The sequence below is a fragment of the Centroberyx gerrardi genome, chromosome 15 (assembly GCF_048128805.1).
Source record: "Centroberyx gerrardi isolate f3 chromosome 15, fCenGer3.hap1.cur.20231027, whole genome shotgun sequence".
Classification (NCBI taxonomy): Eukaryota; Metazoa; Chordata; class Actinopteri; order Beryciformes; family Berycidae; genus Centroberyx; species Centroberyx gerrardi.
In genome coordinates, this window is record NC_136011.1 from 28,914,634 (window position 1) to 28,932,133 (window position 17,500).

A 17,500-nucleotide genomic window follows, 5' to 3' on the forward strand; every position below is an offset into this window, starting at 1 on the left:
AGGGGCCATTCAAAAGTTTAAACCAATGGGAGATCAGTTAGGGAGAGTTTTTATTTCCGCCTCCTGGTGAAGCATGATGTCACCATGAAAGATACTCTGCTTTCCAGGAAGGAGAAGGAATGAGATTTTGATATAAAAATGCAAGGAAATTTAATACAATTAATTTTGTATGGACAGTCTAGATTTCACTGCAAAGACTCAACATTATTCTGCTGGAGTGATGAAGTCAGATGCTGCTGGTGTGGTGAAGGCCAGTCAACACTGCAGCTATTGTCCTGCTGTGGAGCACACACACACACACACACACACACATATATATACACACACGCTCACAAGGTCTTGTATTTGTATATGTGTGTGTTTGCATGTAAGAAAGGGAGAGTGGTTCTTATCTCTTGCACTCTGTGCGTGGCTCTGTGTGTGTGTGTGTGTGTGTGTGTGTGTGTGTGTGTGTGTGAGCGCACGTCTGGATGTCAGGATCATTGCAGTTTCCTGCCAGAGGGCGAACAGAGTTTATGCACATCTCATTTTCTGCAATGAGATCATGAACTCTCTGACATGCCTGTGTGTGTGTGTGTGTGTGTGTGTGTGCTCGCACTGCAAAAAATGTCCATCTTAAGAAGTTCTGCCGCTGTGGGGAGATGATTCCTCTTGTCTCTAATACAGTTTCAGTTGTTTGAGGAATCTTCCAGAAAGAATGGAGGAAACACTGAAACACAGCAGAATAAAAACGGATGACATCATGAATAATGACATCATGATCGTTCCATCACGCCCGAGTCAAGAAGATTCCTGAAACGAGTCGATCTGAATCAGAAACAAGTGCAATTCTCTCACTGTATCTGCAGATTTATTTACTTAAAGGAATAGTTCACCCAAAAATGAATGAATCTAACGTCATTTTAAGACACTGATGCAGAAAAAAACATCTCCCCTTTGAATAAATGCCTTCAAAGCGGAGCGCTGTTTGGATTTCAAAGTAATCGGTACTTTTAATGGATTTAGAACAGCCTCGATAGCGGCGTCTATCTTGTCTACAGCGGTCGCCATTGTTGTTATTACTCCTCCTTGGTTCCGGCGCACAGCTTGACAACAGCTTGACAACGGCGTTAGTCCCGCCCGTGGCGCTGATTGGCTAATCGTTAGTCCCACCCGGTGCTCATTGGGCCGATCATTTTTCAACCGAGAGAAACCGCTGTTTCATGTCAGGATGCCAGACCAGAAGCAGTCGACTCGGTGGAGTGGGCGGATTCAAAGCTCTGGACCCAGGCAACAACTCCATAGCAGCCTTCTCCAAAACAACTGAAGTCAGTGGGGACCAGTTCTTCACAGTTCCAAAAACACCTGCAGTATATTTACACTATAATTTAGTGCAAATCTTAACTACAGCTGATTGATTTGCAGCGAATAAAGGTGTATAGGTCTTTCTATTCACAGTGATTGTTTGGCTGTTTTTGTTTTGGAGCTCTAAAGAACCGGTCCCCATTGACTTTAGTTGTTTTGGAGAAGGCTGCGACCAAGTTGTGCTGGCAGCCTCCCTGTGTGTTATATGGACGAACAAATTTCACCTGTGTTTCAACTGGCATGAGGGTAAGTAGATGATGACAGAATTTTCATTTTTGGGTGAACTATTCCTTTAAGTAAATAAATCTGCAGATACAGTGAGAGAATTGCACTTGTTTCTCATTCAAATCGACTCGTTTCAGGAATCTTCTAGATGACAGAAGTTTCATTTTTGGGTGAACTATTCCTTTAAATGACTTGTTCTGTGTGTGTGTGTGTGTGTGTGTGTGTGTGGACTGCGTTCCCAGCTCAACAGGAGCGTTCACGTTCGGAAATACAGAGGAACAGAGCAAGGTTTTGGGAGATTGGCTTGTTTGTTCCGTCTGCTGTCAGGCTGCTGTGACCTTTGACCTCCTGACTGTTATTTTCCTGTAGTGTGATGCAGGAAGTGAAACTGATTCTACTGTTGACTTCACTGTTCGTCACTCTGGAACAGAGAGACACAGAAATGACTTGAATGTGAAAATGTACAAATTTAGCAGGTGGTGTGTGTGTGTGTGTGTGTGTGTGTCGCTCTCTCCACCCTCCTGGTGCCAGGTTGTGCAACTTCCTCCTGCAGGTCACCATGGCAACTGGGCTAGAGTTCAGCTAAGGAAACACTGTGATACACACACACACACACACACACACACACACACACACACACACACAGATAGTTTGACTCTCTGCAAGAGTGTACGTAATGACAGCAAGTTTCTTTAGTGCTGTGTGTGTGTGTGTGTGTGTGTGTGTGTGTGTGTGTGCTTCAACAGACAGTAACCATCAGGCTCATGGGAAATAAACGAACTTGTGTTGCAGACGCCAGGTGTCTGCTGTCAGGCTGCAGCAGAGTTCATCTGTGTGTGTGTGTGTGTGTGTGTGTGTGTGTGTGTGAATATTTACAGCAGTGATTAGATTTAGTCTGCTTTGTCAGACACAGGAAGCCTCTCCCATACACACCGGCTTTCCAAGAACAATGAGGAAACACACACACACACACACACACACACACATACACCATACACAACGTACTTTAACACACACATTTCAACATCTAGGCACACACATAAACACACACCTCTCCCAGGAAACACACACACACACACAGAGGAAACACGTACGCATCCAAACACACCTGGAGAGATCAGGAAGATATTTGAAACTAAAAAAACAACGCTGTAAAAAATGAATGGACCTGATTTTATTCAACAGACACAATCAACATGTTTGTGCTCCCAATAATAATTAGAATAATAATAATAATTACATTTTAATGATAAAGTTCTAGAGCACTTTATGAAACAAAGTCACAAATTGAGAACGATAAAAACAAATAAAAACAACCTCACAGAATAACAGCGGTGGTAAAATGTTTGATCTGGACACAAGAATAATAAAAAAAAAAAAAAAAAAGCGTTTTTAAAGTGTATTTGTTGAAGGGATTTAAACCAGCTGGAGGTCTGGAGATGATTTATGGGAAAGGAAAAAAAAGATTCCTACTTGACACATTTATTATCATGTCTGTTTTTTCTTGTGAAATACTGAAAGTGTGTTTCAGCAGCAGAGTTTTCTGTGGAGCTTCACTGAGCTCCAGGCTGGTTTTCAGTCTTACTGCCCGGGTACCAAACCTCCGGGTTCAAAGTAATTCCACCCTCAGACTGTGGAATAATGTGGAATATGTAAAAAAAAATAAAAAAATGGTGACATCAACTAAAACACACATACACACACTCCAAATTACTTGGACCTATTTTTATTGTAAAAAATGTTTTGATTCAAATCAAGCTTTGTGTGGCTCATCAGCTTCGGCTTCACCAGACGGGCTTTTGTGCGCACTGTGTGTGTGTGTGTGTTTGCGTGTGTGTGTGTGTGTGTGTGTGTGTGTGTGTGTATGTGTTTAAGTGAAAAGTCCTGTTGGCCTTCTCTTATATCCCCAAAACCCACTGGCATCCGCAGCGTTAACCCCAAAATTATCCAGAGCTTATTAAGACCACATTATTATACTAATATTCTCTCTCTCTCTCTCTCTCTCTCTCTCTCTCTCTCTCTCTCTCTCCTCCTCTCAGATGAGCGCGAGGCGGTGCAGAAGAAGACCTTCACTAAATGGGTGAACTCCCACCTGTCCAGAGTCTCCTGCCGGATCACAGACCTGTACATGGACCTGCGGGACGGACGCATGCTGATCAAGCTGCTGGAGGTCCTGTCAGGAGAGAGGCTGGTGGGTGACGACACGCGCTTTTATTTTGAAAGAGCAGCGGAGGGGGAAAGCAGATTCATTAGTATTCAGAATATGCTTTGGTCTCTTTTTTGTGGATATATGTAGAAGAGCTGAGCTGGAACAGACAGACTGTCTCTCTCTCTCTCTCTCTCTCTCTCTCTCTCTCTCTCTCTCTCTCTCTCTCTCTCTCTCTCTCTCTCTCTCTCTCTGTCTCTCTCTCTCTGTCTCTGTCTCTGGAGCAACTTTGGCTGATGGCAGTGCCTGATGCCTGGTGGCTGTAGTGGACACACACACACACACACACACACACACACACCCCTCTTATCAGTTTGTTGCTCAGTATCTGCCCTCCATCTCACTCTGAGGGCGAAACACTGAACTTTATGGCTCTGACAATTATTAACCAAATACAATTCTCTCTCTCTCTCTCTCTCTCTCTCTCTCTCTCACACTCTCTCTCTCTCTCCCTCCCTCTCTCTCTCTCTCTCTCTCTCTCTCTCTCTCTCTCTCTCTCTCTCTCTCTCTCTCTCTCTCCTGTACTGAATCCCTCAGCTGTTCTCTCTCTTATCTGCCACTCAGTCAGATCTCTGGTTAAGTTATCAGTCAGAGTCAACAGACAGCAGACACACCCGGCTGTTCGCTCGCTGCAGCCGCTAACACACACACACACACACACACACACACACACACACACACACTTGTGATTCCTCCCCAGCCATAATAACCTGGTTTATATGGATTTATTTGGCAGTTGGGTCAGTGACACAGGATCCAGGTCTCAGTGTGACGCCTCACTGGACTCACATTACTGTTCTGTGGTAACTAGTAACGTTTTCAGTTCTTATTATCCATTATTAGTAACGTTTTAAGATTTTTCTTTCATATTGTTTCATTTTTGTTAGTGCCAATTTAAAATCTGGTATCTGGTGCAGACAACATGCTTTATGTAAATGAGACTTCTTCCTGTTTAAAACCAGAGCAACAGTCTTCATCACATTTTAAAACACTGATGACAACAAACTTTCTCTACGTCCTGTTTCTGACATCAAAGTAGTCGAATGATTTCATCCTTATAAAAAGTAGCTTTGTAACATAACTAGTGACTCTTTAAGGTAAGTAATGTAAGCGTGTGGTGTAATGAAATAAAGTCATTCATTTCCTTTTTTTTTTTGCTTTATTGGATAGTTGGCAGTAGAGAGAGACAGGAAGGGTTAGGGGAGGGGCGGGGGGGTGAACTCAAGTAACTAATTACTTTTAAAAGTAATTAGTCTGTTTTTGTAAACTCTGCACTCGGTTCAGCACAAGGATCCTGCTGCTCAAACCTGTTGAGATGAAACTAATCAGGCCAGGTTATTGATTATTATTGATGATAGGAGTACAGCTGCAACCTTGACTGACTGAGAGCTTTGGAGAGCTGGTTAACAATGGGACCAAACAGCAGTGGTTTAGTTTATCAAGACATTATCAATGGATAAACAGAATAGATCCTGCAGGGCAGAACAGTGATGCAGCAGGAACAGATTCTCCCATTACAACTAATCACTTTTAAACTAATTAGTGATGCTGGTGATCATCATCAGACTAAAACTGGCGGAACAGTTTGTCGTCCAGCAGCTGATTCACATGATCAGACCGAATTGTTTACGTGATATTTACTCATGAGCATCATGAGTTTGATTTCTACTTCAATAAATTCAATCATTCCATACAAATTCAGAAAACAGAATTTAAATTCAGTCGTCTGCTGGAACAAATCTCATCACTTTCAATCTAAGTCATTTACACAAACACAAGATCTCAAGTCAAGACTTTAGAAACCTTTTCAAGTCATCAAAGTACAAGTCAGAGTCAAGTCCCGAGTCACCAGAACCCAAGTCAAGTCAAGTCTCAAGTCTTCTCTTCATGCATCAAGTCAAGTCTCAAGTATTTAAAATTGTGACTTGAGTCTGACTCGAGTGCAAGTCATGTGACTCGAGTGTAAGTCATGTGACTCGAGTGTAAGTCATGTGACTCGAGTGTAAGTCATGTGACTCGGGTCCTAGTCATGTGACTCGGGTCCAAGTCATGTGACTCGGGTCCTAGTCATGTGACTCGGGTCCAAGTCATGTGACTCGGGTCCAAGTCATGTGGCTTGGGTCCTAGTCATGTGACTCGGGTCCTAGTCATGTGACTCTGGTCTAAGTCATGTGACTCTGGTCCAAGTCATGTGACTCGAGTGTAAATCATGTGACTCGGGTCCTCACCTCTGTCAGTGAGCATGTAAAGGTTTCCTCTGCTCCCCTCCAGTCTCTCTAGATAAGAGCAGCAGTCAGATGGTGTGTAAAACAGAAATGCATCATGGGTCAAGTCTTAACTCGATGTGAGTTAAGATGAATGATACTTCAGTATAAAAACATTTAGATGGAGTTCCAACAGGTTTCCAGGTTCAGACAAGTCAGACGAGTCACATTTCAGTTTCAGTTCGACTGTAGAAGAAGAAAATTGCCAAAACTGCAGTTTTATCTACAGCGATCCAGCAGATCCCCTGTGTGTGTGTGTGTGTGTATGTGCGTGTGTGTGTGTGTGTGTGTGTGTGACCGACGGACGCCCGCACAGGATACAGTTACTGCCAGCCTGCTGTCGCCATGGCAACGGGAATACATTACACTTCGACTCGTCCTCTCTCTCTCTCTCTCTCTCTCTCTCTCTCTCTCTCTCTCTCTCTCTCCCTTCTTACTGTATCTCTTCTTTCTTCCTCTCTCTTTCACACACACACTCTCTCACACACACACTCTCACACACACACGAACTGAAAGACAATCCTATATAAACCGGCTCAGACCGCCTTGCCTTTGACCGAACCACTTTCACCCCCCCCGCCCCCCCGCCTGGTGACTTCCAGTGGTACATGCCAACCCCCCCCCCCCCCCCCCTTCTTCTTCTTCTTCTTCTTCTTAATTTTCTTCTTCTTCTTGGCCTTCTGTGCAGCCTCTTCTCTCCTCTCGGCTGTCATCCGGTCTTTTCACGACGCGTCAAACACACAGAGAGAGAAAACCACACACTGCCAGCCAAGAATTTCAATACGTTTTCTGAATTTATTTATTTCATTAAAAAAAATATATAATCACTATGCCAGTCTGGGAATCGTTCGCGTTTTGGCTGCTGATGGAGGAGGAAGGGAGGAAAACGTCAAGCCGAGAAAATAAGAGAGAGAGGGGAAAGAGAATAACAAGAAAAGACAAAAAGATTGGGGTGACAGAGAAAAATGGAGAAAAGAAAGAGAAAAATATAGGAAAAAGAGAGATAAAGGGATGTTGGGAGAGAGAGAGAGATGGGAAAAGAGGGGGAAGAGAGAGAAATATGGAAAAAAGAGGAGAGAAATGGCAAAAAGAATGAGAGATATATTGGAAAGAGCGAGAGAGATTAGAGTAAAGAAAGAGATTTATATATACTTACATATTGGGGAAGAGAGAGAAAGATTGGGGAAAGAAAGAGAGAGAGAAAAGGGTTGAAAAAGAAAGAAGAGAGTAATACGGTTGGAAAGAGTGAGCAAGATGGAGAGGGGCGAGCGACAGTGGGAGACAGTGTGGGAGAGAGAGGGATGGGAAAAGAGGGAGAGAGAGATTGGAAAGAGAAGGATGAGAAAAAGATGATTGGGGTGAGAGACAAAAATGGGGAATATATATATATATATACAGTGTATATATATATAGGGCGGTCTCTTTTCCCAATATGTAAGTATATACAGTATAAATATCTCTCTCTTTCCACTATTATATATATTAGAAAGAAATATATATTTGGAAAAAGAGAGAGATTTATATACTTACATAATGGGAAAAGAGAGAAAGATTGGAGAAAAGAGAGAGAGAGAGAAAAAGTATGTGGGATTAGATGGGGAGAGAAAGAAAGAAGGGCAGAGCGTGAGAGTTGGAAAGTTTGAGTGAGAAGGATCGAGCGAGTGACAGTAGGAGACAGTGTGGGAGAGACAGAGAGAGGGAGGGAGAGAGAGAGAGACAGAGAGGGAGAGAGAGAGAGAGAGAGGGAGAGAGAGAGGGAGAGAGAGACAGAGAGAGGGAGAGAGACAGAGAGAGAGAGAGAGATATCAAAGGACTCATTGAGTGTGAGTGTGGCGGTTTAGCTCGGGTCAGACCGCCTCCAGCAGCGGCAGCATGTTGTGGGAGTGAGCGTCTGTTCCCAGCATGCTCTCTGCCTCCTGCTCAGGTCGGTAGTTCCGGTCCCTCTGCTCTGCCGGGCCGGGTCACATGACCCGCACAGGAACCAGGAAGTGACAGAGACGCCGTTCACTTCTGCAGCAGCTACAGTCCTGAGCGAGGCAGCGAAGCCCCGCCTCCTCCAGTCGAGCTGAAGACACAAACTCCATTTGATTGGTTGATTGATCTAGTTGATTAAGTATTTTGAACTCTATTCCAAAATGCTACACATCTACTGTAGAAAAGAAATAATTAGCTGAAGTTCATCATTCAGTATCTGTAAAATCGAGGATCCAGACAGTAAAAATATTCTCATAAAGTTCCTTACTTTCCCAGAAGTCCCATCATTTGGTTTAATGTTGACAATTAAAATTGTATATGGAACATTTCTAGTCCTTACACTTTTTTACCATCGCAGGACCCCTTTTGGTGCTGTAAAGAACCCTTAAAGAACACATGAACGCTCCATATCAGCAGTAAATTTCAACAAACACAGTTTTTTATTCTGATTTGACAGTTTTTTATGTTTTTTATGTCAAAGGGTTCTTTCAATAATTACTTTTCTATGTAGAAACTGTATCCTAACCAGAGAACCCTAGGAGAACCCTTCTGTGTGTGTGTGTGTGTGTGTGTGTGTGTAGAAACCTCCTGTGTGACTGAACACTGATCTTTTTAGATCTGCTGCTGCCATAATAACATCTAACACCTTTCCATTCATTATCTTTCTCTCTCTCTCATCCTCTCTCTCTCTCCTTTAATTCTCCAGTTGTTCTTTAATTCTCCATTTATTACAATGCAGTGAACAGCAGGTAAAATGATTATCTTCATGTCATTTTCTTTCGAGAAACCTTTACAAGCCCCTTGGCGTTTCTTCATCTCACCTGCATAGTTTGTTTTTCTTCTCTTACTGTTTCAGATTGTTTTTTTTATCATCTTTATATAAAAAACTAAATCTTTCCGAGAACAGAGAGAATAAAGGAAGGAATTCCTGAAAGGATTTGAGTCTCCTTCCCCGTAATCCTGTTAACTCAGAAGGTCAAACTGCTAATTGACAGCTGCTTTATATTCTATACTGAAATAGCACAGTGACTTTCAATTATGATAATTCCTATATTCTGTAATGGCGATACAGACGATAAAATGGTCATCATCTCTTCTCCAGATGTAATGTAGATTTTAAAGCTGCAAATTGATGAAATCCTCCTCCCTGTTTTACAGTTCACACAAAGCAAGCCAAGCCACTAACCAACAGCTATTATAGAAGAATATATTGTAGTATTAAAATGGATTCTTAAATTAAAATAACAAAATCACCTTTCCTCAAGCTCATCAAATCTATCGGCCACAGCGAAGAATGAGGAAAAAACACGATACCTACACAACAAATCACAATGTTACTGTACTGAGGATTGGTATTGGTGTCTAATGCTCAGAAACAATCAAAAGGTTGGGAAAAACATCAAAATGGTGGATTTGTACACAACTTCCTCCTGTTTATGGGTGTTAAGGAAATCAGTTGAGAATCGTTTGATTTGGTTTAGAAAAGCCAATGGGATATAAAAACGTAAAACTGTAATAAAATCTGTTCTCTTGCATTATGGAATGTGCTTTCATTCAGCAAGGAAAGGTATCAAAACAAGTGTTTAAAATCTGAAGTCACAAAACCGTTATCAGTATTGAAATATTTCCCATCATGCCCAGCCCTAACCACAGCAGTTTTCTACCTCTTTATACCATATTTCCTCTAATATTGGCCCGGGCCTTTATTTACCTCGACTGCAGAGGGTACCAGGCCTTTATTGGAAGCAGGCTTATATTAGAGACAGGCCTTTATTTCTAATTCCCTCTGTTTGATAAGTGTATTTGCTCATATTTTAGTACGAAGCCTCCTTGTTTTCTGATCTGCTTCTGTCGGGGTACGTTAGGTAGACGTTTTTTTGTTACTGCAATGCATTACGATAATTACGGTACTCGACGACGGCACGCTCCAGAGACTTCCGTCTTGTGGCACTTGTACGTTACTACAAACTACAGTTACATTATATAACAGGCACCAGGAGGTTACCGGTATCCACCGTTGTTTTTTCCTTCGTTTTTTTCCCCGGCCTGTATTTGTCCGTGTCGACCACGCCCCCGGCCGTTATCGGAGACCCGGCTTTTAATTGACTACTGGCCACTATTAGAGGAAATACGGTAGTTTCATAGCAGTGTATAGCAGCTCATGGTTGCTGGTTTTTGAAGGGTTTAAATGAACTAAAATCCCTTTTCTCCCCTCCAGCCCAAACCCACCAAGGGCCGGATGCGGATCCACTGCCTGGAGAACGTGGACAAGGCTCTGCAGTTCCTGAAGGAGCAGCGGGTCCACCTGGAGAACATGGGCTCCCACGACATCGTGGACGGAAACCACCGCCTCACCCTGGGCCTCATCTGGACCATCATCCTCCGCTTCCAGGTGAGGGGTCGCCGTGCAGTTTTGCATCCCAAGACGAGGTTAACATATTCAGTCGCATCAGCTGAAATCAGAGGACTAGGTTGGTCATGTATCGGCTCATCTGGGCTGTCATCCTCTGCTTCCAGGTGTCAGGGAGTTGAGCAATTTTGCATCCCAAAAGGAGATAAACAAATGCGGTCACATATTTTCAAATCGGAGGACTAGGACTCATCTGACCCATCATCCTCCGCTTCCAGTTACTGAATCACTGTGCTATTCTGCATCCTAAAATCCAAGGTCAAGGCTGGTTATGAAAGGCGGGTGGGTTACACTGCTATTTTGTGTCCCAAAATGAATAAAATAAATACAGTCACATGTTTTCAAATCGGGGGACTGGACTGCTCACATATGGGCCTCATCTGGGCCGTCATCCTCCTCCAGGTAATAAGTCACTGTGCTATTTTGCATCCCAAAATGAGTTCAACAAACGCAGTGTGATCAAAGGAGTTACTTAAGTGTGGCCTCATCTGCATCACCATCCTCAGCTTCCAGGTAACAGGTCGCTGTACAATTTGGCATCCCAAAATGAATTAAACTGAATGCCGTCACATGAGCTGAAGACAAAAGACCAGGCGGGTCCTGGATGAGCCTCAACTGGACCGTCATCCCCCGCTTCCTGGTAAAGGTTCACATCGCAATTTTGCAGCCCCAAATGAAATAAACCAAATACCTTAACAATGTTTTTTTCTTAACATTAATATCGTCGGTGGGAATCACAGGAGCTAATTTCACAGCAAGATGCTAATGAGAAAATAAGATATGAAGCATCTTTAATATTTGTCTTAAGTACTGGACATGCAGAATGGTATTTAATTTTTAATCCTAATTGGTATTTTACTTTTTAATCTTAAAAAATGACATTTTAAATCATTTAAGATTCACAGATGTCATTTTTTCCTGAATTTCAGGATTTTTGGACTTCCCATTGATTTCTAATGTGAGATTACAGCTCATCACCTCCCTTCTGTATCTGTTTTACACACAAAGAAATGGCAATAAATGCGGCCCAACAGAATGACAGCCCAGTGGAATTAAAACATATACTGTACTGCTGACATCATCACATGTTGTGTTAGCGTGTTGCTCAGCTCTCATGCAGCCGGTCGTCAGCAGGGACGGTGAACAGTTGGGAAAATGGGTGAAAGGGATTTATCTTTTATAAGCTGTGTGGATTAAAAATACTTTTTTAGTCCTTTTAAATCCTCTACTGGAGGAACGTGGGTGAAACAGAGCTGGGCACAGATTTACAGTAGTGGCAGGGCTACAGGGAGAGTGTGTGTGTGTGTGTGTGTGTGTGTGTGTGTGTGTGTGTGTGTGTGGTGTTGTCATACATGCTTTGGCTGTTTAGATGTTGCTCATTTGTGGCTCAGATGTGGCTCGTGCTTCTATCAGACTGATGTTGATGGATGCAGTGAATCAATGCAGGTGAGGTGTGTGTGTGTGTGTGTGTGTGTGTGTGTGTGTGTGTGTGTGCGTGCATGAGAGAGCCAGAATGTGTGTGAATGTGCATGACCCTGTGTGTGACAGAGCGAGAGAGAATGTGCACATGAGTGTTTTAGACAGAGGGAAGGAGAGTATTCATATTAGAGTGTGTGTGTGTGTGCTTAAATGTGTGTGATGTTTTTGTTCATCTCGCCTGGCTCATTATGGATTAAAAATGAAATCTGTGTGTGTTGCTTCATGTTTGTTTCTGTGTGTGTTAACAAGTCTGATGCTGCGTTCAGGTCACATGGGAATAACGGTTAAAAGCATATCGACAGACTGTCAATCAGCTGATATCAGCTTTAACAAGCAATAACAGAATCTGTCCAATATTATCTTTACTGCCGATATTTGGCGGATTGTGGAATTACCATTTTTCTGACCTGTTTTTCTTCGAGTGTGTCACAAAATACAACTGTCAGATTAGCAACAAAATAAAACTAACATGGTGTTTTCGATATCGGCCGATATGGGTGGGAAAATATTGGATATTTGTATCGGCCTCAAAAAAACATATTGATGCATCTCTAATGACTATTCCTCATCTCTTTAGGAAATGTGACTGTAGTTCATGATGCGTTCAAGTGATGTGGGAAAAACTGTTTTGTGATTTGACGCTATATTGGAAATGTTCATGCAAAATGTTCATGCAAACTCACTGGGAGCCGTCAAACACCATGACTGAGGTTTCTGTAGACTTTGGTTGCTCATGATGATTATTTTTTTCAGCTTTTTTCCACAGTGAGAGACACATCTGACTCCATGTGTTGTTCTGTCTGTCTCTCAGATCCAGGACATCAGTGTGGAGACGGAGGACAACAAGGAGAAGAAGTCGGCTAAAGATGCTCTGCTGCTCTGGTGCCAGATGAAGACTGCAGGGTGAGGGCTTTAAACACACACACACAGACACACACACACACACAGAGTTTCAAATGGTCGGTTTTCTGTTGGCTTTATGAATCGTGAACTTTGGGTGTTTATTATGTAACATCCTTGACATTTGATTACAGTTGCTCAGTGTATCATTGTTCTCTCTCTCACAGCAGTAGTACTGTTAGTTCTAGTGTTTCTCCACATTAAGACTACATTTCCCATCAGCCCCGTTGCTCCCTGCCCCCCCTCCCCCTCCCTGAAGAGGATCAACATGTTGGAAGTGATTTCTCCATCTTCCTTTCCCTCCTTCCACCATCTGCTGACAGAAACTCTTTCAGCTTTAGCTCCGTTTGCTCTGGAAGAACAGAACCTCTTCCTGTTTTGTGCCGTAAAGCGATCCAGCAGATTTCCCTCCAGATCCACCAGGTGGAGAAACTATGGAGGATGAGAGTAGAGGCTGATAGAGTAATTATACTAACGTCTCGAAATTAATGTGGCAATGGTTTATTGATGTTAAAATGATATAAGTAGGACCTTTAGACTTAAAACTCCTCTTTCCCTGCCTAGGTATCAAAACATCAAGACCCACAACTTAAAGTTTTTGTCTCTGTCTTATTCGTACTGTGTTTCTGAAGAACAAAGAACCTGATGAAGTGTTATTTCCTCTTCCTGTCCAGATATCCCAACGTCAACATCCACAACTTCAGCACCAGCTGGAGAGACGGCATGGCCTTCAACGCCCTCATCCACAAACACAGGTACCACTACCTCATTATACAGTAAACTATACCTCATCCACAAACACAGGTACCACTACCTCATTATACAGTAAACCATACCTCATCCACAAACACAGGTACCACTACCTCATTATTCAGTAAACTATACCTCATCCACAAACACAGGTACCACTACCTCATTATTCAGTAAACTATACCTCATCCACAAACACAGGTACCACTACCTCATTATACAGTAAACTATACCTCATCCACAAACACAGGTACCACTACCTCATTATCCAGTCAATTATACCTCATCCACAAACACAGGTACCACTACCTCATTATACAGTAAACCATACCTCATCCACAAACACAGGTACCACTACCTCATTATCCAGTCAATTATACCTCATCCACAAACACAGGTGCCACTACCTCATTATACAGTCAATTACACGTCATCCATAAACACAGATACCATTACCTCATTATACCTTAAATGATACTTCATTCATAAACACAGATTCTAATACCTCATTATATAGTCAATTATACCTCATCCACAAATACAGGTAGTAATACCTCAGAATACATTCAATTATACCTCATTCACAAACAGAGGTGCTGATAACTCATTATACAGTCAATTATGATGGAAAAAAAGGGAAGAAAGAAGTGAAATGTAAAGAAAGTGTGTGTGTGTGTGTGTGTGTGTGTGTGTGCGTGTGTGTGTGTGTGTGTGTGTGTGTGTGTGTGTGTGTGTGTGTGTGAACCAGACCGGACCTGATAGACTTCGATAAGCTGAAGAAGTCCAACGCTCACTACAACCTGCAGAACGCCTTCAACCTGGCTGAGCAACACCTGGGCCTCACCAAGCTGCTGGACCCCGAGGGTGAGCACACACACACACACACACACACCTACACACTGTTCATATTTCATATTTCCATTTACTTGTATCGTGCATTCTGACCTCTCTTTTCTGACTGTCCTGTGTGTGTGTGTGTGTGTGTGTGTGTGTGCAGACATCAGTGTGGACCACCCGGATGAGAAGTCCATCATCACCTATGTGGTGACGTACTACCACTACTTCTCCAAGATGAAGGCGCTAAAGGTGGAGGGGAAGAGGATCGGCAAGGTAACGAAAAATCACTTTACACGTCCAAAATATTTCAGTTCCAGCTGCAGCATCAGTTCAGTTTGATTTAATTTGGTTTAGTCAAGTTTACTTTGGTTTACTTGTAGTTTATTTGCTTGGATTAATGTAATCCATCATTTTAAATAACGGCACCTTTATAGCACATTTCAAAACAAAGTTACAAAGTGCTTCTCAAAGGATAAGACAATAAAACTCGAGAATACCAGACTTTGAAATATATAAAAGAAAATGACACAAAAATGACAAAATTTTCATTTTTGGGGAACTATTCCTTTAAACTGAAGGATTACATGCTGCTGTATCGGCTGAGGAAAACTCTCCCACCTTTACTCTGATAAAAACCTGTTGGATAAACTCTAATGTGATGTGCCTGGTGGAGCTGAACACAGCTGTTAGCTACCAGAGGTGGAGACTCGAGTCACATGACCTGGACTAGAGTCAGGCTCAAGTCACAGTTTTAATAGCTTGAGACTTGACTTGATGCATGAAGAGAAGACTTGAGACTTGACTTGACTTGGGTTCTGCTGACTTGGGACTTGACTCTGACTTGTACTTTGATGACTTGAAAAGGTTTCTAAAGTCTTGACTTGAGATCTTGTGTTTGTGTAAATGACTTAGATTGAAAGTGATGAGATTTGTTCCAGCAGACGACTGAATTTAAATTCTGTTTTCTGAATTTGTATGGAATGATTGAATTTATTGAAGTTGAAACTGATTATAGAAATCAAACTCATGATGCTCTTACCGAGTTTTTATCCTATTAAAACCATATTGTATTGAAAAGTCCTAGATATTTAGTTTTCTTTAAGATATTAAATTGATACTGGACTCTTGATTTGTTCTGACTTGACTTGCTGTTCTATATTTAGACTTGAGACTTGACATTAATGACTTGGACTTGACTTGGTAATCTATGTTTAGACTTGGGATTTGACTTGAGCCTCAAGACATGAGACTGACTTGGGACTCGAGCAAAGTTCACACCTCTGTTAGCTCCTGTACATCTGACATTTTGGAGACTCTATATTTTCACTGCACAGCGGTGATGTGTGTGTGTGTGTGTGTTAACGAGTCTCTGTGGCGGTGCAGGTGCTGGACAACGCCATCGAGACGGAGAAGATGATCGAGAAGTACGAGTCGCTGGCCTCAGACCTGCTGGAGTGGATCGAGCAGACCATCATCATCCTCAACAACAGGAAGTTCGCCAACTCTCTGGTGGGAGTCCAGCAGCAGCTGCAGGCCTTCAACACCTACCGCACTGTGGAGAAGCCCCCCAAGTCAGTGCACACACACACACACACACACACACAACACACACACACACTCTCTCTCTCATACACACACACACACACACACACACACACACACACACACACACACTGTTGTTAAGCAGATCCTCTCCCTCACTCCCTTCACCTCCCATTCCAAGATATTTCACAGTTTATTCATCAGTCAGCAGACATTTCTGAGTAAAACCGCAGTTTTCCTCCCAGACTGACTGGAGGAGGATAAATCACATTTTGCTGAATCTAAATCTGAAGCTGGGCCGAGCTGCCGATGATTTAACTGGAAACACTGTTGCTCAACTCTGTTTGGGAGATGATTTCAGACCAACAGCTGCAAAAATCACCTGGAATTCTAGGAAAAAGGATTTATAATCACAAGGGTGAAGGTTTTGTTTCACTGGAGCCGACTCAAAACATCCCATAATATATCTCCCCTGCAGCAGCACACCGGCCCATAGCTATTACAGAACATGACAAATATGCAGAATTGTCCTCACTATGGAGATGGAAGTGGGCGTTGACATCTTTGGGGATTTTTTAAAATAAGTCTCCGTTTGCACACAACATCCACAAAGTCAATTTCAGTGGAATTCTTTCATCTATTAAAGCATGAAATAAGATGAGATGATATAGACTTTGTGACTTATATGGGAACTATTCTCTCTCTCTCTGTGTGTGTGTGTGTGTGTGTGTGCAGGTTCACAGAGAAGGGAAACCTGGAGGTTCTTCTGTTCACCATCCAGAGTAAGATGAGAGCCAACAACCAGAAGGTGTACACTCCCCGCGAGGGCAAGCTCATCTCCGACATCAACAAGGTGGATATTACTGTGACAATATTAATATTATCAATATTACTAAACTGTGAGGAGTCACCAGACGGTTCGTTATAGATGTAGTAATGATAAGATTGTTTAATAGGTTTAATCAGAACTGGTTTCTGACATCAGCAAGATGAATATTTAAATTCCCAGTGTGATAAATAGTTACCAGCTAGTTAGTTGTATATGTGGCGATGGTTTAGTGTGGAAATGTATTGTTTAACTGGAGGGGAAGCTTATTTCTGACATCAACAAGGTCAATATTAGTCCATCCATTACTGCAAATAGTTACTAATGAGTTAGTTAAAATTGTAAAGATAATTTACTATGGAAATACCTTAACCAGGTTAAATTCACCCTTTAACCAGAGGGGAGACTCATCTCTGACACCAACAAGTTCTCTGTTTACAGAATATTTAATTATAATTTCAACACGGCAGGATTTTTCCTTATTTTTTATTTTTGGGGGTTTTTAAAGTGGATGGCATGACAATTACAGTGTGTTTTTACATCTGATAATAATGTTAAGATTATGGTTATTTTAAGGAAAATTTAAAAAGTAAGCCATTCCAATGCCCAATTTCCTCCTATTCAAATTTGAGCAAACTGAGCACTGTTTAAAGGTTATTAATTACTTGATTATTGATCTGCTGAAGTACAGTGAGCTACAGTTTGTGCAGGAGTCACTGTCAGTGCCTTTGGACTTCATCCAT

General features: G+C 42.2%; 1 protein-coding gene across 3 annotated transcripts in view; it reads left to right on the forward strand.

Moving 5' to 3' along the window:
* Positions 1-17,500, forward strand: part of LOC139922619 (spectrin beta chain, non-erythrocytic 1) — a 106,491-nt gene that overhangs the window by 34,609 nt on the left and 54,382 nt on the right. For all 3 annotated transcript variants that reach the window (XM_078288767.1, XM_078288765.1, XM_078288766.1), the window contains exons 2-9: positions 3,609-3,760; positions 10,232-10,405; positions 12,714-12,805; positions 13,477-13,557; positions 14,301-14,416; positions 14,550-14,662; positions 15,773-15,960; positions 16,667-16,784. In XM_078288767.1, the coding sequence (XP_078144893.1) occupies positions 3,609-3,760; positions 10,232-10,405; positions 12,714-12,805; positions 13,477-13,557; positions 14,301-14,416; positions 14,550-14,662; positions 15,773-15,960; positions 16,667-16,784 (1,034 nt within the window). The remainder of the gene's footprint in view (positions 1-3,608; positions 3,761-10,231; positions 10,406-12,713; positions 12,806-13,476; positions 13,558-14,300; positions 14,417-14,549; positions 14,663-15,772; positions 15,961-16,666; positions 16,785-17,500) is intronic.